General features: G+C 42.2%; 1 protein-coding gene across 1 annotated transcript; it reads left to right on the top strand.

Moving 5' to 3' along the window:
• The first annotated feature begins 6,850 nt into the window (after positions 1-6,850).
• Positions 6,851-24,296, top strand: LOC139453879 (autotransporter adhesin BpaC-like). Its single transcript, XM_071235328.1, has 4 exons — positions 6,851-7,210; positions 21,906-22,539; positions 23,082-23,358; positions 24,011-24,296. The coding sequence occupies exons 1-4, from the start codon at positions 6,851-6,853 to the stop codon at positions 24,294-24,296; spliced, it is 1,557 nt and encodes a 518-aa protein (XP_071091429.1).
• Positions 24,297-24,913: the final 617 nt, after the last annotated feature.

The following is a 24,913-nucleotide window of genomic DNA, read 5'->3' as shown; positions in this document are numbered from 1 at the left end:
GTAGATTTGGTTCAGATATCTGGATGTGTTTTGGTTGGTTATTTTACGAGCGCTTTGACTAGTTTCAACCATTTGTCGCAGTATCTCGTTCATGGACGGATGTGCACAGTACGTGTGTGCGGTGGTTTAAACGTCTTGAACGCAACAGATTATTCAATCAATTCGGATAAATTAGGATAAATTAATATTCCAACAACAGTAACTTCGAAGACTGTGTTATTAACACAAAAAATACTGAAATCATTGACATCCATTCGTGACCAACTCGTGTTATTCCGGGACAAGCCGAAATAGCTTCTTGCAGTTTATGGAAAAGGGCGAGTGGTGACGAATGCGTTGACTTCGTTCAGCGCAGTAATACAATACAAGACACAAAAGTAGTCCGCTTGGCGTGGCCTAATTATTACAGCTTTATGGAAACATTTGAGTAAAATATATTTGTTAGCCAATCAATCATTTGCAATTTATTTATTGTGATATATACCGCACTCGCGAGTTCAGCTATAACATGCAATGGAAACCTTCACGATAATGTTTCAAGCTAGGCCAATTTTCAATTTTCAACACCGAATCATGTACTTATTTTGTCTGTATGTTGAAACGTTATTTTACAGCATATTCTACACTCTACTCTTTAGAAGTCTGTATATCATATCGTTTTGATATTATAATTTACATTATGCTTTTTTAGTGATCGAGTGAGTTTGGGCAAACCCTGCTTTAAACAGTATTTCCGTGTTATCACAACATATCAGCTTAACGCGGGAGGACAGTTCCAAGGTTGTTGATGCAGACCATGTTGGTGAAACCCACGAGCATGGGTATGGCGATGACAGATCCTGCTCAGCGCTAATCAGAGGATCCTGGACTGCTAATGGATGCAACTCCCGGCGGCGAAAAATTACATTTGTTTAGGGTTGTGATCATTAGATCAGAGCTTGCTTTCGATTGGATAAAACACACAAGAAGGTTACGTATAACATTGCCACCTGATTCACTATCAGTGATTGTTTTGGTGTATTATCGACCGATATTAGCCTTATCTCCAATCTCCCAGACTTTCTGTCGCCAAAGTTTCTAATCTGAGAACAGTGAAACCTCGGTAATCCGGACGGTACCGATACCATAGAAATCGTCCAGAAAAACAAGTTTCCGGATTACCGAATCTTCTGTACATAGTAAAGTCACTCTAACCCCCGGAACGCGAGGTTTTCTTACCTCTTTTCATCATTCATTTTAATAATTTCCTTATCTCCAGGACAAATTCTAACGTTCGGTCAACAACTGGACCAATTTGTGTTAACGTTCGGTCTACCCCTGGACCAATTTGTGTTTGTTGCCAGCTGCATTGATTGACTTTGTAATAATTCTTCAGCCATTTTGCCTCAGAATAACATACATTCAAATGAATACACAACCTTGTGTTGGACTCCTTTGTTTGTTTGTTGTTTAGCAGCTAAATGGCAGCGCTTTGTAAATAATCTAGTCAGGACCAGAAAATCCAGTGATTGATGCCATGAGCACCGATTCATGCAATTTGGATATAGAATCTGGGTTATAGAATTGTCTTCAACAACCCATGCTTGTCGTAAAAGGCGACAATGTTTGTAGTACTAACGGTATTGGGTGGTCAGGCTTGTTGACTTGTTTGATGCATGTCATTGTATTCCTGTTGCATGGATCGCTGCTCATATCAATCACTGGATTGTCTTGCCCAGTCTAGATTATTTACTGACCGCCGTCATATAGCTGGATATTGCTGAGTGCGGTATTCGATTGACATGGCACATTGTGTAGAGTGTTTTCACAATGTGTCTGGATTAGTGTGTACTTGTAACATTGCTATAACATGTAAATAAACAATATTCGATGATGATTGTTTTTATGTCATCATGTTGTATAAAATATTCCGAGCATGGGCGACATAGTTTAAATTTTGAGTTTTCGAAACATTTCTTTTTCATTTTGTCTTGCTTAGAATGTACCCATGAACACAGAATGTTGAGTTTAGAAATACCTTTGACCGAAACTGGTACAGCATGGAGAGTTTCTGGACAAATGGGTTTCCAGAATTAAAATGGGACGTGATAAATACTATATATCCATATTCAGGGTCAGGGTTGAGGTCAGGGTGATACTATTACCAAGACACTCAATGCAGAAACATAATCGGGGCGAACCGGGATTCGAACCCACAACCGTAGGTTTCTGGCGTGCCCAAGGGACGCAACTCTGAACAGCGAATTGCGGCGCCTTAGACGACTGGGCCACCCGTGCCCCTTACGAGCCGTGAAGATCCGGGGTAGAATATGTCTTCAGTAAACCCATGGTTGCCGTGAAAAAAGGCTATTCTTGTCGTAAGAGGCGACTAACGGGATCGGGTGGTCAGACGCGCTGACTTGGTTAATGCATGTCATTGTATCCCAATTGTGTGGATCGATGCTCATGATGTCAATCACTGGATTGTCTGGTCCAGACTGGATTATTTAAAGACCGCTGTCATATAGCTGGAATAGTGCTGAGTGCGGCGTTAAACAACAAACAAACAAACAGTAGTGTTTACTAACTAGTACAACAGTTACATTGCCCCCAAACTATAGCGATGTTTAACTCGGTTTCACTCGGAGTGTGTCGTTAACCAATGCGCGAATTCACAGTAAACCGTGTAACGCCATATCGCTAACTTACCATCACTATCTACCGTTCGATTGGATAAAACATATACGAAGATTACGCATTATCATCATCACCTGATTCACGACCAGTCATTGTTTTGCTGTGCTATCTACCAACACTATCCTTATCTCCAAATTCCTAGACTTTATGTCGCCACAGTTTCTAATCTGAGAACAGTGAAACCTCGTTAATTCTGACGGTACTGACTATCAAGAATTCGTTATGATTATCAAGATTAACAAATATCAAGATTACTGATTTTTTTACGTAGTCAAGTCACTTTAATCAGTGAGTGTAGTTTGGCGCCGATGTTAAGTACATCCCGGCGTGTGACACTAGAAATGGGCTTCACGCATTGTACACATGTGTTTATCCCAACACACCTAATCAAATGTAGGGGCGGTCAGGTAGCCTAGTGGTTAAAGCGTTCGCTCGTCACGCCGAAGACCCGGGTTCGATTCCCGACATGGGTACAATGTGTGGAGCCCATTTCTGGTGTCCCCCGCCGTGATATTGCTGGAATATTGCTAAAAGCGGCGTAAAACCATACTCACTCACTCACTAGTTCTGAAAGGAACGATTTCTAGCTTAACCCCTGCGTTAATTCTGACTCGATCGCCGAATGACGAGGGCGACGCCATGTTTGTTTATAAACAGTGAAAGTAGTCCCTACTTGACCTTTGATATTTGCATCTCTATACGCATATGACCCCAACGGATATCGTTTTTATCCGTTGGCTTTATCCTGCCGAGAAACCTACCAATTATGTGATAAAGTATTATATCCTCCCACCGTTTTTACATTATGCTTCCATTAAATCTGTGTTTGAACATGAGACATACGAGGGGTGTTCATTAAAGATTTCCCCTGACCCACTTCCGATGGACCTAGTGGAATGAAACTTGGCATAGGTATTAGTCTTTCTCCACATAGGAACCACCAAGAGTTACACACTTCTCCCATCGTTTTATGCAACTGTGGAGACCTCGCTTGTAAAAGCCCTCATTTTGCGTCTCAAACCAGGACTTGACTTCAGAAATCAGTGTTTCATCATCTGTGAAACGTTTTCCCTTCAAAAATGACTTCATGGTTGGAAAGAGGCGGAAGTCAGATGGTGCAAGGTCAGGAGAGTAAGGAGGATGTGGAAGGATTTCATGGCCACAGGACCGCGCTTCTGTCTGGGCAACATGAGAGTTGTGTACTGGAGCATTGTCTTGCAGGAGACGGACACCCTTGGTCAGCATGCCACGCCTCTTAAGCTTGATAGCGTCCCGCAATTTCCGCAGCAGTGAAGCATTATAAGCTCCTGTAATTGTGGTACCCTTTGCCAAGACATCCATCATCACTGCTCCGTGCTGGTCCCAAAACACCGTGAGCATGACCTTGCCTGCAGAGGGTTGGACACGTGCCTTCTTTAGTCTCAGGATCATAGTGATGGACCCATGTTTCATCCTGTGTGATAAGTCTGTCAAAAAAGTTTGCCTGTTTTTTTTGGCACATGTCCAAAAGATCCTTTGAACAATTGACTCGTTCCTGCTTTTGGAAAGGTGTGAGCAACCTGGGAATCCATCGTGCAGACACCTTATGCATGTTCAAATTGTCATGGATGATTTTTTCCACAGACCCTACACTGATCTTGACATCTTGTGCTAACTGGCGAACAGTTATACGTCGGTCTGACAAAATGGCGGTCTCCACTTGATGGATAGTGTCCTCATCAATGGCTGAATGGGGGCGACCAGGAATGGCAGCTGTTTCCACAGATGTCCGACCACACTTGAACTGGCGATGCCAGTGTTTAACAACGTCATATAATGGGGCATCTTCCACATAAGTTGCTTTCATTTCATCGAAAGTTTCTTTTGGTGTGCGACTTTTCAAGTATAAAAACCTAATCACTGCTCGGTATTCTACTGGCTCCATTGTCACACCCTACTCATAACACCTGTAAAAGTGGTAAGATTAATAGTTCGGTGCTGCAAATTCAGACATAACCCATAGATACATGTATCATTACACATGTGAAATTTCAACCAAATATGATAACCCTAAGTCTTTAATGAACACCCCTCGTACTTAACATTAAATGACAAATCCCTTTTACGAGTGATGTGTAAGTTTAGGATGTCTTTTCATTGTATTTTTAAATACAAGATATTAGGAGTGAGTGAGTGAGTATGGTTTTACGCCGTTTTTAGCAATATTCCAGCAATATCACGGCGGGCTTCACACATTGTACCCATGTCGGGAATCGAACCCGGGTCTTCGGCGTGACGAGCGAACGCTTTAACCACTAGGCTACCCGACCGCCCCACAAGATATTAGGAAGAACAAAGACAAAGACTATATATTATTTGTACATATTGTAAGTCTGGGTCAACGGAAGAAGAGTTCCATGTTCTGTTTATCTGCGATGCCTTTGCTTCCCAAAGAAAGAAATAATTACCCCATTTAGAAAATACATACGTAAATCGCCAAGTAATGTACAATCTACTCAACACAAATGATGTACAAACTATTAAGTCAGTAGCCGTCGTTATCAAACACATTTTCTATAATATTTCACAGAGTTGTTAGTTGATCATGCTCTGTCAGAGTAAACTGTTCGATGTTTGAAGAAGAATTATTTAAAAAGTTCCCCTAAGTCGTTCTTTGCAGTCAACTCCAAAATCAGATAATGTACCTGGTTGGCATCACCCAGGGTAACAAACGGGTAAACTGTCCACAGTAGATAGCTTTAATCTATATTGCCCAAGTGCTGAACACACCAATTCAGCATCCATCTCAATTAAACACTGCATTAGCGACCTGTAATCCACAATGCATCGATTCACAATAGGCACTTAGGGACACAGTTATCCTTGTGAAAACGGCGACGTTCGTTGTTCCAGTATCTATTGATTGAGTGACGAAGAGCAATGTTAAGCAGTCGTATTGATGACACATGACTTGGCAAACCAATGACTAACTTATTTACATTATCATACAAAGGATGAAAAAGAGAAGTTAGGGTATTTGTTGCTGGACTGCTGTAGAACTTGGCGAGTGGCATTCAGTATGACACGGCGATTCAACAAATGAGTGAGTGAGTATGGTTTTACGCAGCTTTTAGCAATATCGCGGCGGGGGACACCAGAAATGGGCTTCACACATTGTACACATGTCGGGAATCGAACCCGGGTCTTCGGCGTGACGAGCAAACGCTTTAACCACTAGGCTACCTGACCGCCCCTTCAACAAATATGATGGTTGGGCAATGGGCACTTTCTGTTTTTTTCTCTTCACGATATTTCTGGAAAGTTAAAGATTCGAGGTCTGCCCTAAAAGAACAAGCTTGAAAACTTGTTAATATATCCTGCTTTTTACCCATTTCATTATCCATGAAGGAGGAATCAGATCAGAAGTCTTCTCTGAATGAACAGACCGACATATACATGGAAACAGTTTGCTTTGTATGGAACATTTGCAGAAGCCTATTTTAAGACACATATATTGTGTACTAGACCTGCTTATTGAGGAACATATCTACACTCGAGAAATCCATTTGGAGAAAATGGTAACAGAAAAACGTGTACAACAGAACACAGTATGTAGCACCAATTGGAGCCTTAAGTGCAGATGTATCACTGTACCTTGAAGCACCTGTTCTTACATGAAATTGCTAGCTGTCACGACCTTAACCACACAACTGATGATAAACTGACCTGCTTGTGTTTGGTAAATTTAAAACATCAACGCCAGAAAATAACCAGATGCAGGAACAGATTTCATTGGACATAAAACGCAAATTTGTGAAGCGTTATAAGTAGGCGTGTTAACGGTATCTTTACAATGATAATGGAGCTTGTTTGGATACTGTTGTGTTTTTCCGTGGCGATTAACTGTCAGGACAATCGACGGACAGTTGTGATGAACCTACGGAATCACCTTCTACAGAATTATACATCGATGAAGTACGTGCCCCCTTATGCTACTATGACCAATGAATTGAATATCACTATACATTTTAAACCAACCAATATATTGAGCTTAGATGACGCCAATAGAATTTTAACCTTCACGGCATATTCCCAAGTGAGTTGGACAGACCTAGATCTGACATGGAATCCTGCCGACTTTGCAAATCAACAGAATCTTCATGTGACGCCGGGGGACATATGGACGCCCAAACTGATGGTCACCAACAGTGCTGACCGTATTTCCACTGACAGCAACTACAACGTCTACATCTACTTCACTGGATTCGTCATGATGGAGTCATTCTCCATCTACAGGGTAACCTGCGACATCAACGTCAAGAACTACCCGTTTGACGAGCAAAGATGTAAAATGACCATTTCCACGGAACATGGTTACGGGTTTGGTATAAACCCTAAGGTCACAGACATTCCCCTTGATAAGTATTTCTCAGTGAATGGAGAATGGGAGCTTCTTGACACGAAGGCTTCTCTTATGGAAATTAGTCAAACAGGAATTGATCACTCATATGCAGAGTTTACAATGATTCTCAAACGTCAAAGTGATTTCTATGTCGTGAGTGTTATTTTTCCAATGACTCTTCTCTCTGTCATGAACTCTTTCGTGTTTATCCTGCCGGCGGATTCCGGTGAAAAAATATCATATCTGATATCTATTTTTGTTTCTCATGCAGTGTTTCTTAACTACATCAACGACGTCATGCCTAAAACGTCGGTATCCAATTTATCAATTTATTTGTGCCTCGTGTTGATTCAGAGTTGTCTTGCACTCATGGTAACGCTTGTTGTTCTTAGTCGTCATCACAGTAAGTCTAATGACGTAACGGAACTCGTACATGTGGAGTCTTCACGTTGCCGCTGTTGGAATGTCAGTCTAGACCACACATGTTTTATCCTCTTCTTACTTTTGGCCTTAATATCGACGTTCTTACTTTTCATGTGAACCCTCTCCTTCGGGAATCGGGTACGAATAGATCGCCAGAAACCTATGCTGTCTTACGAGGCGACGCTAAAAGGTTGTACTTGTTGTTACCCTGTCTGGCGCTCGGTATTAAGGGGCTAAAACAAGGACTGGTCGGCTCGGAGTCAGTATACTGTGTCTGAGTGGGGTATTCATGTTAAACTGCGGCATGGTATCCCAGTGGGCTAGCACTATATATCGGCATCAGTCCGGACTAGTACAAGCAGCCACACACACGTGTGTCCACGTCGCTATGTAAGTGACGTTAAACCCAATTTCACCTCACCTCATAATATCAATCACTTGTTTGTCTAGTCGGCTTGCTTATTTACAAGTTAATGTGTCAATAAAATTTAAGACAACCGGGTCTTGAACAATGTGTAAACGACAGTGGAACACATGTGATGGAAGAGGCTGACCTACACCAGCAGCATGACCTGTTGTTTTAAAGTCAATTGTGTCACATTCTATGGACGTAGAGTTAAAGACGTTTTTAAGTATTGTGTTGGTGGCAATCCATGGCGTGTTTTTAAGTATCATTGTATCAATAGGTCATTCCAGATACTTTCTGTACGTCATTGCACCCGTATGTGGTACATACAGGAATATGTTATTTGTCAAAGTGTATGTATGACGTCATTTTTGTGTTTGTTGTTATAGTGATTCAGCACCCTCGGTGTTAATTGATAATGTGTGTGCCATATGTCGTCTGGTCAGACTTGTGTCAAGTATAAATGAATAAAGGCAGGGTGTCTGTCGCTAACGTTTATCATTTTACATGAACCATTACGACGGTTGGCTGATACGTTCTGATCCTAACTACAAAGGATGCATACTACACCCTTAAGAGTTTTCAAGTATGAAGTACAATATTTTCCATGCTTACAGGCTGCATTTGAACCAAAATTTAAACACAACCAGGCAGCATATTTCTGCAGGCATCAAAGTGACTACGTATTGTCTTTTGATGGAAATTGACAAAATGTCATCCAGTATCTCCAACAGCCATCCTTGCGGACATGGTGTCATCCTGAGAGGATGATGCTCCTTCAGTTGCCACTGTTCAAAGGTGGGCAGTGAAGTTAAAGAGGGAAAGAGAGACGTTCGAAGATGATCAAAGATCAGGACGACCTTCAACTGACTCCATTACGTGAGTGAGTGAGTGAGTGAGTTTGGTTTAACGCCTCTTTTAACAGTGTTCCAGTTATAGGTCACAGCGAATCGCGGCACCATAGACGACTGGGCCAGCCGTGCCCCCGACTCCATTAAGGAATAGGTTTATAAATTACATGTGATCAATGATGATCGACAACAACAGTCCAGTAGGCATCTCTCTAAAGTCAGAAACTCTCCATTTTCATCATCTCACGTGAGATTTGTTTGTTTGTTTATTTGTTGTTTAACGCCGCACTCAGCATTATTCCAGCTATATGACGGCGGTCTGCAAATAATCGGTCTGCTTTCTCGCTCTGTTGCTTTCTCTCATGGCTGATTAAGCATAGTCATATGAAAGAGTCGGGTGTTCTTTAACTTCTTTTGAATAGTACACACTGTAAATCTTGACATTAGCGCGAGAATTAATTAAATGCGAATTTAGCGAGTGGACTTAATAAATTAAACTTTGCATTTATGTCTCAGAAACGACTGTTGATAAGACGGCCTCACTACCACTTTCTATTATTTCCACTTGTTTTTTTGAGAACGCTATGACATTCAAATACTGAAATTACCTAATCGACATCCGGTGAGTTATCATTGCTGGGGTAAGGACGTCTAGGTCGCATTAGTATTTAGATTATTGCCATGACCTGCCACGAGCTGCCGGCGTGATAGTCCCGTAACACTTTTAAATAGGGCCATAAATCAATCAACTACTTTTTACGAAGAAATCCGTGGATTGTTTTATACTCACAATTAGCTCTAAATTGTCTCTGGCAATGTCAGTTCTTGTTTCCTTAAGGTCAGAATTGAGAAACTTTGGCACCCAACGAGCAGATATCTTATTCATCTGTTGATATTCAGTGTTAATAATAGTTTCAGTGGATCCATGGCTTAGACCTGTGTCTTCCTCATATTCAGCAATGCGTCTATCTGACAGTATTAGTTTCTCCATCTCCATTAAATCTTCATTGGTGGAAGTCGGTGGATGTTATCTCTTATATGTTCGCTACCTTATTCTTATATTGAAAATGTTTTTGTAACTATGGTTTTCAGACAATAGGGGAATTTATATCAATAATTGTACATAGCTTGTCGTAAATATTTAATAATACCGCTGGATAGCTTATGTTCAACGCTTTATTTTGATACCTACATCTTCCGTTTGGATATTGTAGTAAGTTGATATGCTTTTTTCTCCATGTTTAGAAACACACGTTGGCAAAGACCTAAGACTATTGTATTCCCCAGCTGTCCTGGAGAGATTGTTCTCTCTGAGGTCCGCGCAGTATATACATATACATGTTTACTTCTGTCAGCATCTTGTATCTTTACCCCCAGGTGTTAGCTACATTCTTAATAAAACAAACGAACTAGGGCTTTGCCACATCAAAACGGAAAATCCCCGTCCGCAACACTTTACATCACAACTACCAACTGTAATTATGTATAAAACTAAACGTCTACACTAGCAAACATGGGCTTCCAGCTTTGCTCCAGGTCTTCTCCCTCCAATACATAAACCAAACATTGGAAATATACACGGATAGGTAAAAAAAATCCAATTAATGGCTATGTGGGCTTTGGAACCCTAAACCCTAAAACTAAAAACAAGGCGTACAGGCCAACTTCGGAGTTGATGGCCATCTACACTGTACACTGTACAATACTCTAAAAACAAACAACCCAAAACTGCAATACTTACCAATTCATTAAATAGCTTACAAGCGCCCCCCCCCCCCCCCCCCCCCCCCGCCCCAAACAAAAAAATGTACTTAAAACATTAAAACATCAGAGTGTTGAGTAAATTAACTCAGGTGTTAGATGGTCGCAGCCGACTTAATTGGGCGTATCCATCTGTATCTTGTCAAAGAGTTGTTTAAACTTCTCTCATTTTATTACTGTAATACAGTTGCTTAGCTAAGCCACTTGTGTATTAGCTCTGATATCATTAATCAGTGATATTCGTCAGCGCAGGCTGGGTTTATTGGTCATCTATTGGTACAATTAGTTGTTAATAATAAACTCGTGAACCTATTACCTCGTTTTCATTATTACTTTCTCATGTTTAATGACACCCCTGGTAACTGGAGCACAGCTCCGTGACAATAGGTTATTCTGTATATACTTATATTTTTATAGAGAAAATGAAGGCAAGAAATATGAAATGTCAACCCCACAGGGTAACGTCACTGAAGGCAAACTATTGTTCACATTACGTAATGTAAACAATTTATGACATCATGAACAATAGATTACGTCATATCGTATTTTCCCCAACAATAAAAACACTATAATTTCATACTTTAAAGTTTACACTCTGTTTCTTTCATGCTTAATGGGTAGTCTGATATTTGGAGTTCACACTCCTGTGAACGGACTGAAAAATTCACACGATGTGAACAGTTTTTGTGAAATTGATCGTGCGAACTTTTGCCGGATGGGTTCATTGAGGTGAGCTCGGAGGTTCATACTTTTTAACCAGCGCTTTTAAATCGTTAACATTCCAATGAACCGAACCAAACTGACGTTCAGTTCATAAATGACGTCAACTGACCAATCAGCATTGAGAATGTTCCTGTAGTTCCTAGAACCATAGATCAAGGAGCCGCACACACGTCCTCTTAGGACGCTCAATGAAAGAGTGAAATATCATTTTCATTTTGATGTCGGTGGTTCCAGATTGTTATATATACGCTCATAGTGCCATCGCTCATGCCATAACAGAATAACTCGATAGTCACATGTAAGAATTGTGTGTTCCTTAACTTCTTTTGAGTAGAATATGATTATTATATAGATATATGCTTATGGTATGGTCGCGTAAGGACAGCCATTTCGTAGGACAGCCATTTTGTCGCTATTAATAAGTGCATTAATATGCGCCAGATTCCATTCACCATGTGGATGCTCATAGCGTTACACTTTTATTACCCCAGTCAATGGATCAGTGAACACTCGATATACATTCTCAGCTCCCGGGGGAGTATACAACTCACATGTTAATAGACACATTACCATCTCATTCTACCGGGTACCCACTCACTGCTGGGTGAACAGAGGCACATTTCGAACAAAGTCACTTGCCTGAGGAGACACCGCATGTGGTCCATGTGCTTCAGTGGGGGGCAGGACCGATTCCTTAGAAACTCTCTGGAGTCAAGCTGCTTATCGTGGTCACCCATCCAACTACTCTCCGAGACCGACGTTGCTTAACTTCACCTCATTTGTGAACTGTGCACTGTGCACAGCACCACGTGCCACCACTATTGTAGTAGGTGCTTCTGTCTAACTAACCATGTCAACGTTAAGACACAGGCGGTCGACCTGACCGACTTGAGCCCTGTCCAAAAACGTAAGCACCTATCAAGTCTGAACAAAATTTGTTTGATTACCATACCCAATAGATAGCTGGACTTTCCAAGAATTGGTTCCTGTGAGCCGCCTATTGATCCAATATCAGCCAATCTGGTCAATTCTTGACAGTCATCGTATTCCAATTGCATGGATCGATGTTCATGATATCAAACACTGGATTGTCCGATAAAGACTCAATTATTTACAGACCCTCGTGATATAGCTTGAATATTGCTGAATGCGTCGTTAAACAAACAAACAAACAAACAAACAGACAAACAGACAAACAGACAGACAGACAGACCGACAGACAAAAAAAACCCCAAAAAACCCCAATTCGTTACAGAACAGGGTAAGATAAGGGCCTGTTATGACGTAAATTGTAATAAAAAGGTAAATTGTAATACTTGCAGCAAATTGTAATAATTTTGACGCAAATTGTAATAACAACGTAAATTGTAATAAAATTTGACGTAAATTGTAATACGCAAATTGTAATAAAAATTGACGTAAATTGTAATAATCTCTACTTGCGATAAAATGTAATAACTTTTTACGTAAATTGTAATAACATTAAAAGTTTAGTGTCAAAGGCGTTAAATGACTAGAACCTATCCTTGTCAGGGTTGGTACAGGGTTTATCGTACAATCGTCATTAAAGTATGGGTGTGGGGGAGGATTGAGATCGTTATCGTACATTGTTGTATAATTATATGTATATGTAAACGCATTGGAATTTCATTTCTATGGTTGTCCAGAAGAGGATTAATTACTAGAATGAACTTAGTTTTCTTATTTATTTGAGAAATACTCTGTGTGTTTTGTATTATATTTTGACGAAGAATTCAAATACAACAAATGAGTGACAGATCTCCTGTGCAATGTCAAATGAAATAAAACAGTCGTCAACAAATGCAGCATAGATTTCCCATACATGGGAAAGAAGAATACTTAATACATAACATTATGTACAATGTTTATAAAATGTCATCGAATGATGCCAATGTAATGTTTAAACTATCTTTATTTGTAAAACATTGGATGGAACTACGAAATAACATGTTGAGCGGAAATTCAGAATTTTAATTACCTTACCCTAGAAAGTCCTCATGATTATCACCGATTGTTAAATGAATGTTATATTTTTATAATTTTTGTTGTATCGCCCAATCTGTAAATTCTCCCCCGCTGTATTTATCTGAACATGTATATGGGCCGATGGCCTTTGATACAATAAACGTCTTTGACTCTTGACTCTACAATGTTTATATTAATATCAAGAGAGGGGCGTGGATATTCTTTACCTACATTGCATATACTATTAGATATTGTGTATTCTCGATCTCTGTGAACTTCTCACAGATAAATAAATCATAAATCGTGTATCTCACTCTATAGGAGCAAGATTTAAAGGCCCTACTTTCAGTGAAGGCCATGCTGTATTAGTGGATCATCGTGCAGCATGAGTCAAATGTCTCACATTGTCACGATGAAGGCCCTACTTTCAGTGAAGGCCATGCTGTATTAGTGGATCACCGTGCAGCATGAGTCAAATGTCTCACATTGTCACGGTGAAGGCCCTACTTTCAGTGAAGGCCATGCTGTATTAGTGGATCACCGCGCAGCATGAGTCAAAAATCTCACATTGTCACGGTGAAGGCCCTACTTTCAGTGAAGGCCATGCTGTATGAGTGGATCATCGTGCAGCATGAGTCAAAAATCTCACATTGTCACGATGAATGCCCTACTTTCAGTGAAGGCCATGCTGTATTAGTGGTTCACCGTGCAGCATGAGTAAAAAATCTCACATTGTCACGGTGAAGGCCCTACTTTCAGTGGAGGCCATGCTGTATTAGTGGATCACCGTGCAGCATGAGTCAAATGTCTCACATTGTCACGATGAAGGCCCCACTTTCAGTGAAGGCCATGCTGTATTAGTGGATCATCGTGCAGCATGAGTAAAAAATCTCACATTGTCACGGTGAAGGCCCTACTTTCAGTGAAGGCCATGCTGTATTAGTGGATCATCGTGCAGCATGAGTCGAAAATCTCACATTGTCACGATGAATGCCCTACTTTCAGTGAAGGCCATGCCGTATTAGTGGATCATCGTGCAGCATGAGTCGAAAATCTCACATTGTCACGATGAATGCCCTACTTTCAGTGAAGGCCATGCCGTATTAGTGGATCATCGTGCAGCATGAGTCAAATGTCTCACATTGCCACGGTGAAGGCCCCACTTTCAGTGAAGGCCATGCTGTATTAGTGGGTCAAGCAAAGAAAAGACACTATATTCGAGCACTACCACGGGTAGCTTTGCCTCTGTGGATGGTATTGCTGAATCACAGTACGCCATGTTTATGTGGTATGAATTCAGGTCAAGGTTTAAAGCCTCACCCACTTTTTCAATCGCCTTATTTGATATATGCAAGGGCCACGCTCCATGTTTGTGATAATAAATAAATTAAGCACACAAATTTGCTTCGGCTGTGATGGAATGTCTAGATAATAATGTTTGGTAAGATTTCTCATCCTTGATAAAAAATACGATTAGGTGATGGGTTTATGAAGTCATTTTAAGACAGCTTATAATAACAATATATCACAACATCGTTATCTCCATACGCGATTATCCAGTACACATCCATAGCTTCGTTTTGAGTCCTGTTCAAATAACACGATACTGTAAATAGCCGTCCAATCAAACTACCCCCAAGAGCGAGATAAACTCTGTGCTGTTTTAGAGGCGTTTACGAAGTGACGCTGAGGTGGTAAATAGGTTCGAGGTGTGCATCGAAATACAATGGAGATATAATACCCTGGATATGGGAGGATGATTTCGTTCTTGTATACCATTAGGAACAATTTACAATTATATTGATGCTTAATCTGCTCTTGTTATTTGTCTTGTTTTTCACTATACCCGACAACTGTGGTTTGCAAAATACATTGTAAAGCCATACGTTTGGAAAGACATTGATTCAATTTGAAAAAGGTGATTCTTATATGATTTCCTGGAGTGCATAACTGATATTTTATAGTCATCACATGGAACAGACGTAAACAATGCAACAAGCATTTCAGAAAAATATTATGATTTGGCCGAGACTCTGCATTTACTTTGTTGGATGACCATGAAGATAAAATCTCTCTCTCTCTCTCTCTCTCTCTCTCTCTCTCTCTCTCTCTCTCCTCTCTCTCTCTCTCTCTCTCTCTCTCTCTCTCTCTCTCTCTCTCTCTCTCTCTCTCTCTCGTACGACCGCCTCCGTGGTCTAGTGGTAGAGCGTCCGCCCGGAGAGCGGAAGGTCCGGGGTTCGATCCCCGGCAGCGTAATACCAAAAGACCTTAAAAGATGGTACTTGTTGTTACCCTGTCTGGCCCTCGGTATACTGTGTCTGAGTGGGGTATTCATGATTAACTGCGGCATGGTATCTTAGTAAGCTAGCACTATATATCGGCATCAGTCCGGACTAGTACAAGCAGCCACACACACACACACACACGTACAGGCACGTCGCTATATAAGTGCAATAATCTTGGACGCGACGTTAAACCCAATTTCACCTCACCTCACCACACCTCACCTCTCTCTCGTACTATCATTGCTTTCAGTAACTACCTTTTCTCTTTTTATTTCATTATCCGGCCTTCTCTAGATCTGAAAGTGCTCTCCCCTTATCTTGCCCCAGTCTGTCCCTCCGCCCTCAACCCCCCCCCCCCCCCCCCCCCCCTCTGACTGAAAACCAGGTTATTACACCTGATTGTGTAACTGCAGGAAGGTCAGTAAACTAACGCTTTATCTTGTTTACCTGTGTTTAAAAAGTGACCTGGTTTATCAGACAATGACATCCAATATGTCCCAAGTGGATTGAGGTCACAGTCTGCACTCAGAGTAAGTACGACCGTTATGAATTACAATAATGACATTTTTATGTGTTTGCAGGCCGAAATTATGTCTCGAGAGCATCCTTCTAACAAGGCTTTCTCGCCACGTGTTCAAAGACGGAAATGTTTGTTGAAAATGCCACTTTGGAAGTACTTTGGACGAGCAGTTTCAGAGAAAAAAATATATACCTCCTAAACGTACTTGAGAACGCCTTCGTGGTTTGATGGTAGAGCGCCTGCCCGGCCAGCGGAAGGCCCTGGGTTCGATCCCCGGTCGCGTCATACTAAAAAACGTTAAAAGATGGTACATGTTGTTACCCTGCCTGGCGCCCGGGATTAAGGACTGAAACAAGGACTGGTTGGCTCGGCGTCTGTAAACTGAGTGGGATATTCATGTTAAACTGCGGTCTAGCTAGCGGGCTAGCACTATAAAATAGGCATTAGTACAAGCAGCCACACACACGCACGCACGCACGCACGCACGCACGCACACGCACACACACACACACGCACGCACGCACGCACACGCACGCACGCACGCACACGCACACACACACACACACACCTAAAAAATCACAACAAAACACACACGTGTTAGCATGCATGTCACTATATAAGTGCAATAATCTTCAACGCGACGTTAAACCCCATTTCACCCTCATATAAATGAACTTGAGATTTGTGTCTTCCTTGATGCCAATCGACATTTATGCACATACAGAAATATGACTCGCAGCTTTGTGTCCATGGGACGTGCAAAAACCTATGATTGTGTGTTCGAAACCCGGCTCCCTCATAATGTCTCTAGGTTTGTCAGCATCATACCCGTGCTCGTGGGGGCTGTGAACATGAACGGCTTATAACTATGATCGACCACGTATAGTTTGATGCAATATTAGTGCATTACTTTTGAAGTAATGTAACTAAAAGGCTTGCACCTGATCAATGCTGAATGATGTTACCTCTCTACGATCAGTTCATGTATTCTATCATAGTTGTTAACAGTGTATTTTGAGGCTGATTTAAAAATTAATGTCAATGAAGATTATTTAAAAAATCAAATTATAAAAATTTCAATTTCCGCGTTGTAAACTTTGTACACTGTCTGGCGTCTGCATCCCCCAACCCCCCCCCCCCCCCCCCCCCCCCCCCCCCCACCACCACACACACACACACACATATTAGAGCTTGGTAGCTGTGATAGAACTAGTCTTCAGCAACCCAAGCTTGCTGTTACAGGCAACTAACGGGATTAGGTGGTCAGGCTCGCTGACTTGGTTGATGCATGTCATCGGATACCCAATTTGCGTGGATCGAGGATCATGATGTCAATCACTGGATTGTCTGGTTCAGACTCGATTGTTTTACAGACCGCCGTCGTTTGGTTGGAATATTGCTGAGTGCGGCGTTAAACAACAAACAAACAAAATATTTATGGCCCGAATGTCCTTCGTGTCACATGTCAGCTCAATTGAAAGAAGCGTCCATAAAATAAACATCAATATTGGCTTTCACCACATTGGACGCAATCAGAGAGTACACTCGCAACGAATAAGCAACGCGTTACGCGAATTATCTGTCCCGTGTGAATGACTGACCTTGATCCCGTGCCTTTGACCAGTTTCAAGTAGGTTATTCTAACTTTTACTCATTGACATTTTAAGAGCGAAAATAAAGATTGAAAAAAACTGTCTGAAATGTCATCCCCTAAGAAAAACTTCACTGAAGGCAGTCTATTGGTCAGATGACGTAATGTAAATTAAATCAATTATTAACGTCATGAACAACGATATAAATACCCCCAATGTTTCTCAACATTGAAACACCGTGACGTCATATGGCTATTACTAAGCGATTAGCATTGAGAACTGTGCGAATATGTGCAAATATCGGAAAGTTATAACATACAACTGTACGATCATTCTACCTTTACGGGTAATAGCATGTGCTTCTCGCCTGAAAGATCTGTGTTTTCTTTCAGTCGCCGAAAAGTCTGACGTCAGGATATGACTTTATTTTGCTATGGCTTTCGATTTTTATTATTACATTGTTACATGATTGACTAAACTAAAAATATTATACGAGTTGGAAGTTGTCGAAAAAAGGCTAGAAATGTTCATAAATCGGAAGCTATACACTCTCTGTCTTGTTCTCCGTTATGTGTTCACAGTGGCTGGAGAAGAAGCTAAGTTTAAAGAAAATGAAATAGCTGTTGTTACTTTTTCAATTTTTGTGTCAGTTCATTTTCTAATCTGTCGGACATAGAGGCGACGTGAAATTGAAATGATATTTTTTTCTTATATCGCTCGATCAATAAACGAAATATAGATAATAATCTAACATTTCATCTGACTTGCTTAAATATAACAAATTAAATACACCTGGCGAGGGATACGGTTGGTCCAGTCGTCTAAGGGGGCCGCAATTGGCTGCGCTGTGCCCGAAACCAATGGGTTCGATTCCCTGAATCGCCCTGAATATGATTCAAGGTTTGTCAGCACCATACCCGTGTTCGTGGGTTTCACGGAAGTGGTAAACATCTAAGACCTGCACCACTTCAGGCTTTCCTCCCACTTTAAGCTGATCCGCCGAGATATAATCGAAAAACTCTTAAAAGCGGCGTTAAAGCCAACTCACTCACTTACTCCCCCAGTGAGCTGAAGTTCTTCAAAGTGATATCAACTCTTGATCTCTCACTCTGCTCTTCTGACACGCCGTGATATAACTGGAATACGGTTCAAAGCGGCGTTAAATCCTACTCACTCACTCACCTAGCGAAGATCACTGTAACATAGCAAAGCAAAGGCCTATTGTTCTCACTACTAAGTCTGCTGTTAGCCTGTGTAAATCTTGTACGTAGTTGTCTAGTTGTCTAGTTCTCCATTTCTGTGCCTCTTGCGATCAATTCTCACATCGAAAATGTGAATCCCAATTGTCTATTTGAAATAATGTGAAAATGACCCTTGACTGCGACATTGAGCTGAAAATCTTCCTAGCTTTCGAAAACAAAATTATATTCTCATATTTATAACATTAACATATACTTGAATATTTTGATAATACACAAAGATTTTACAATTACGCTAAAGTAGTCATCAGTTACAAAACAGTATATGTACCTATTGAACTCTCTGTATGAAATACACATGTATTGTGTTTGTGACATTTCAGTCCAATTGCGATATATACAAATTTGTTTCTAACGTACCAAAATACCTACTACTTGAGTCGTAGTAAATAAACACTTAAGTCATGTATATGGTGTACTGAAATATCATTATTTGTAAATTGTACGTGTAACTACTACCTTTATTACACCAATAAGAGACGGAGCAAAACATATCTGTTGCAGGTTGTTTGAAAAAATGATTCCTCCATAAACATTTACAGGTATATGACGGTTGGTATATCACACATCATAAACAGAAAACCATATGAGATTCAGACAAAATATTTGGAAATTTGTACAGCAACTCGAAAAATCTTGCTCTGACATATTGCATTATACAATAAGACGAAGCTAGCGGACAAAAATAAGCATTAGATTTAATACCTATGGAATTATTCAATAGAAACTTGATGTAATAAATATATAGTATTTACGATGACTAAAATGGTGACGTATCTTTGATCGTGTATTTACTCATTTGTATTCTGGCTTTTAAATCTGAAAAGGACTGTAATATTTTAAAAATATTTATTCATTTAAATACCAAATATACCCAAGTTGTAGTTTATTATATCAGCTACTTTCTTATATATGTTGATAAGATTATAATTGTGTTCCTATTTTTTCACAACATCTTAACAATCAACGACCTTTGTTTGCTGTTTAACGCCGCACTCAGTAATATTCCAGCTACATGACGCCGGCCTGTAAATAATCGAGTCTGGACCAGACAATCCAGTGAATGGTAAGGTGCGCAATGATCCAAGGTGACACGCAGTCAACCAATGGATTCACTCCCAGTATGAGTGACTGAGTTTGGACTTACACCACTTTTAGCAACATTCCAGCAATACCACGGCGAGCGGCACCAGAAATGGGCTTCACACATTGTACCCATGTCGGGAATCGAACCCGGGTCTTCGGTGTGACGAGCCAACGCTTTAACCACGAGGCTACCCGACAGCCCCTCACTCCCAGTATGACGATGTAACCGAGCCTGACCACCCGATCCATTAAGTCGTTTCTTACCACAAGCAAGAGACCAATTATTGCCTTGAATACAGCGGATTTTGAATATGGTGTTTGCAATGTATTTCGCTGTTGATGGTATATGTCGAGAAATCCTTATTATTCTATCTAGACATGGCATTCCTTAATATATGTAATGTAATGAACATATTTAATTGTGTCTAGAAGATATCTTCGTACATCCACAGCTGATCACGTGACTGCACTTGTCACTTCATATACAAACTGTGGAAACTCCAGAAGAAATGTGTTTGGGTATTAACGCAGTTCAGTTGGATTATGAAAGAGAAAAAACTACAATCTAATTGTTTGGTCTTGGAAAAACACAACCAAGTCAGCTGACCGGTTGGTATGGCCATTATGACGTCACACTGTTTCATAAAAGATTTTTTACCACGTCACACCCCGATGTGTGTGCGTGCACATTACCTCAAAACATTAGCGACAAAATACATTTCCATAATCATAAGAAATGTCTTCTAAGAGCAGTGTCGATTGTACGATTCCGACATGATCATTACCATGTGTTTATGAATCCCTATCAAATAGTGAAAAGGTAAGCGTATCCTGCCCCACCGGTAGCACTCGTACAAACACATGAAAAGGCAAGTAGGTTGTTTCTCTTAAAGAACACGGGAACTTATGTTGCAAGTTAAAATAGGAGATTGCATCGGACATCATTTTGTCACCGATGCAACAAATTTGTCCTCCACATGCCCCCAATAAAACGTTTTTAAAGCTTGACTTAGGCCTTGAATATTGTAACTCTAATCAAACAACTTCTGAGCAAAAGTCGTATGACTCTCTGAAATCTTGTGAAGAAAGCATGCTCGAATGTACCACAAAAGTTGTGAAATGTAGGCACCAAAGGCGTTAGCCGATGGAATACTTCTCGAGATGTAAGGAAAATTGGCAATTGGAAAGTCATCCCTCTTGTCATACAGTCTTGTGGAGAGTGCTTTGTCACTCTGAATCTTTATGCACATATCGGATATAAACATATTTATTTCAATAAAGTGGAGGGATTGGCAAACAAGGAAATTTTGCTTATCTGAATGCCTCTTCCACAGATGAGGGCGGTTTCACTGGTCACTCTTCTAGGTCAGATGTGTAAATCAGTGGAAGCGAATTAGCTATTTGGTCATCAGATAATCCATATCTAAAGCTTAAGTCAAACGTGTTGGCCAAATTCCTTTGTTTTGACCTTGTCAATACGAGCAGAACGTCCGACTCATAAACATAGAACAACAGACCAGCAAGACGGGAACACAGACCAGCAAGACGGGAACACAGACCAGCAAGAAGGGAACACAGATCAGTAAGACGGGAACACAGATCAGTAAGACGGGAACACAGACCAGCAAGACGGGAACACAGACCAGCAAGACGGGAACACAGATCAGTAAGACGGGAACACAGATCAGTAAGACGGGAACACAGACCAGCAAGACGGGAACACAGACCAGCAAGACGGGAACACAGACCAGCAAGAAGGGAACACAGACCAGCAAGACGGGAACACAGATCAGTAAGACGGGAACACAGACCAGCAAGACGGGAACACAGATCAGTAAGACGGGAACACAGACCAGCAAGAAGGGAACACAGACCAGCAAGACGGGAACACAGACCAGCAAGAAGGGAACACAGACCAGCAAGACGGGAACACAGACCAGCAAGACGGGAACACAGACCAGCAAGACGGGAACACAGACCAGCAAGACGGGAACACAGACCAGCAAGACGGGAACACAGACCAGCAAGACGGGATCACAGACCAGCAAGACGGGAACACAGATCAGTAAGACGGGAACACAGATCAGTAAGACGGGAACACAGACCAGCAAGACGGGATCACAGACCAGCAAGACGGGAACACAGACCAGCAAGACGGGAACACAGACCAGCAAGACGGGAACACAGACCAGCAAGAAGGGAACACAGATCAGCAAGACGGGAACACAGATCAGTAAGACGGGAACACAGACCAGCAAGAAGGGAACACAGACCAGCAAGACGGGAACACAGACCAGCAAGACGGGAACACAGACCAGCAAGACGGGAACACAGACCAGCAAGAAGGGAACACAAACCAGCAAGACGGGAACACAGACCAGCAAGACGGGAACACAGACCAGCAAGATGGGAACACAGACCAGCAAGACGGGAACACAGATCAGTAAGACGGGAACACAGATCAGTAAGACGGGAACACAGACCAGCAAGAAGGGAGCACAGACCAGCAAGACGGGTACACAGACCAGCAAGAAGGGAACACAGACCAGCAAGACGGGAACACAGACCAGCAAGACGGGAACACAGACCAGCAAGACGGGAACACAGACCAGCAAGAAGGGAACACAGACCAGCAAGACGGGAACACAGACCAGCAAGAAGGGAACACAGACCAGCAAGACGGGAACACAGATCAGTAAGACGGGAACACAGACCAGCAAGAAGGGAACACAGACCAGTAAGACGGGAACACAGACCAGCAAGACGGGAACACAGACCAGCAAGACGGGAACACAGACCAGCAAGATGGGAACACAGACCAGCAAGACGGGAACACAGACCAGCAAGAAGGGAACACAGACCAGCAAGACGGGAACACAGACCAGCAAGACGGGAACACAGACCAGCAAGACGGGAACACAGACCAGCAAGAAGGGAACACAGACCAGCAAGACGGGAACACAGACCAGCAAGAAGGGAACACAGACCAGCAAGACGGGAACACAGACCAGCAAGATGGGAACACAGACCATCAAGATGGGAACACAGACCAGCAAGACGGGAACACAGACCAGCAAGACGGGAACACAGACCAGCAAGAAGGGAACACAGACCAGCAAGACGGGAACACAGACCAGCAAGACGGGAACACAGACCAGCAAGACGGGAACACAGACCAGCAAGAAGGGAACACAGACCAGCAAGAAGGGAGCACAGACCAGCAAGACGGGAACACAGACCAGCAAGACGGGAACACAGACCAGCAAGACGGGAACACAGACCAGCAAGAAGGGAACACAGACCAGCAAGAAGGGAGCACAGACCAGCAAGACGGGAACACAGACCAGCAAGACGGGAACACAGACCAGCAAGACGGGAACACAGACCAGCAAGAAGGAAACACAGATCAGTAAGACGGGAACACAGATCAGTAAGACGGGAACACAGACCAGCAAGACGGGAACACAGACCAGCAAGATGGGAACACAGACCAGCAAGACGGGAACACAGACCAGCAAGAAGGGAACACAGACCAGCAAGACGGGAACACAGACCAGCAAGACGGGAACACAGACCAGCAAGACGGGAACACAGACCAGCAAGACGGGAACACAGACCAGCAAGACGGGAACACAGACCAGCAAGACGGGAACACAGACCAGCAAGATGGGAACACAGACCAGCAAGACGGGAACACAGACCAGCAAGAAGGGAACACAGACCAGCAAGACGGGAACACAGACCAGCAAGACGGGATCACAGACCAGCAAGACGGGAACACAGACCAGCAAGACGGGAACACAGACCAGCAAGACGGGAGCACAGACCAGCAAGACGGGAACACAGACCAGCAAGACGGGAACACAGACCAGCAAGAAGGGAACACAGACCAGCAAGACGGGAACACAGACCAGCAAGACGGGAACACAGACCAGCAAGACGGGAGCACAGACCAGCAAGACGGGAACACAGACCAGCAAGACGGGAACACAGACCAGCAAGAAGGGAACACAGACCAGCAAGACGGGAACACAGACCAGCAAGACGGGAGCACAGACCAGCAAGACGGGAGCACAGACCAGCAAGACGGGATCACAGACCAGCAAGACGGGAACACAGACCAGCAAGACGGGAACACAGATCAGTAAGACGGGAACACAGATCAGTAAGACGGGAACACAGACCAGCAAGACGGGAACACAGATCAGTAAGACGGGAACACAGACCAGCAAGAAGGAAGCACAGACCAGCAAGACGGGAACACAGACCAGCAAGAAGGAAGCACGGTTGGTGCTCTTGGGGAGTCTTACTTCTTGCCTAGATGTCTTATCCCCAAATCCCACATAGATTCATTTAGCATCAGTGAGGACGTCCAGGATTTCATATTGTGTTTTCGTAGTAAACTTCACATTACATTTGCCTTTATTTTTTACAAATTGTCCTGGAACCCGTTCCACAAAGCGATCTTAGTGCTAAGTTGGTCGTAACTCCTATACTTCAGCATAGGCTTACGATCAACGTAGCACTAAGATCGCTTTGTGGAACGGGGCCCAGAACCTTCACCGCGTTTAGTGACACATGCCTCATGGATCAAGGAATGAACGTTTTCCTTTAGTTTGTTGTGTTGACCAACCAAGTTGACAAAATGAAATGTATTGGAGTAATCGAACTTGCTTCTTTTCTGAGATTGCAAACATTAAAAACAATACTTGGAGCTTTTTAAAATCCACATGATATTAATTCCACTTTACTAAAATACTTTCTGTAATTGTAAAGAATGCCTCCCTTAAATGTATTGATGATTAGTCAACTTAATGGATTTTTATATGGCATTGTTTGACATTCATCGTGTGACCGATCTCTTTGATCAAACAATTAGGGTATTAAACAGAAACTGTTGTACGAAATTATATTTCAGAACTAATTTTTATTGCGTGTATGGAGGTGTGCACATTAATCCGCTT

Source organism: Haliotis cracherodii, unplaced genomic scaffold, assembly GCF_022045235.1.
Source record: "Haliotis cracherodii isolate W230 unplaced genomic scaffold, xgHalCrac1.p SCAF_10, whole genome shotgun sequence".
In the NCBI taxonomy this organism is placed as follows: domain Eukaryota; kingdom Metazoa; phylum Mollusca; class Gastropoda; order Lepetellida; family Haliotidae; genus Haliotis; species Haliotis cracherodii.
Note: the sequence above shows the minus strand (reverse complement) of the source record. Positions and strands in the feature narration are given on the sequence as shown.

What these genes read in the sequence shown, in the direction of transcription:
- LOC139453879 (XM_071235328.1), top strand. Translation starts at nt 6,851, where the DNA reads ATGGTCACCAACAGTGCTGACCGTATTTCCACTGACAGCAACTACAAC. An exon ending in GTCAAAGTGATTTCTATGTC is followed by an intron (nt 7,211 to 21,905) that starts GTGAGTGTTATT and finishes ACGGGAACACAG; the next exon opens with ACCAGCAAGACGGGAACACA. An exon ending in CAAGAAGGAAACACAGATCA is followed by an intron (nt 23,359 to 24,010) that starts GTAAGACGGGAA and finishes AGCACAGACCAG; the next exon opens with CAAGACGGGAGCACAGACCA.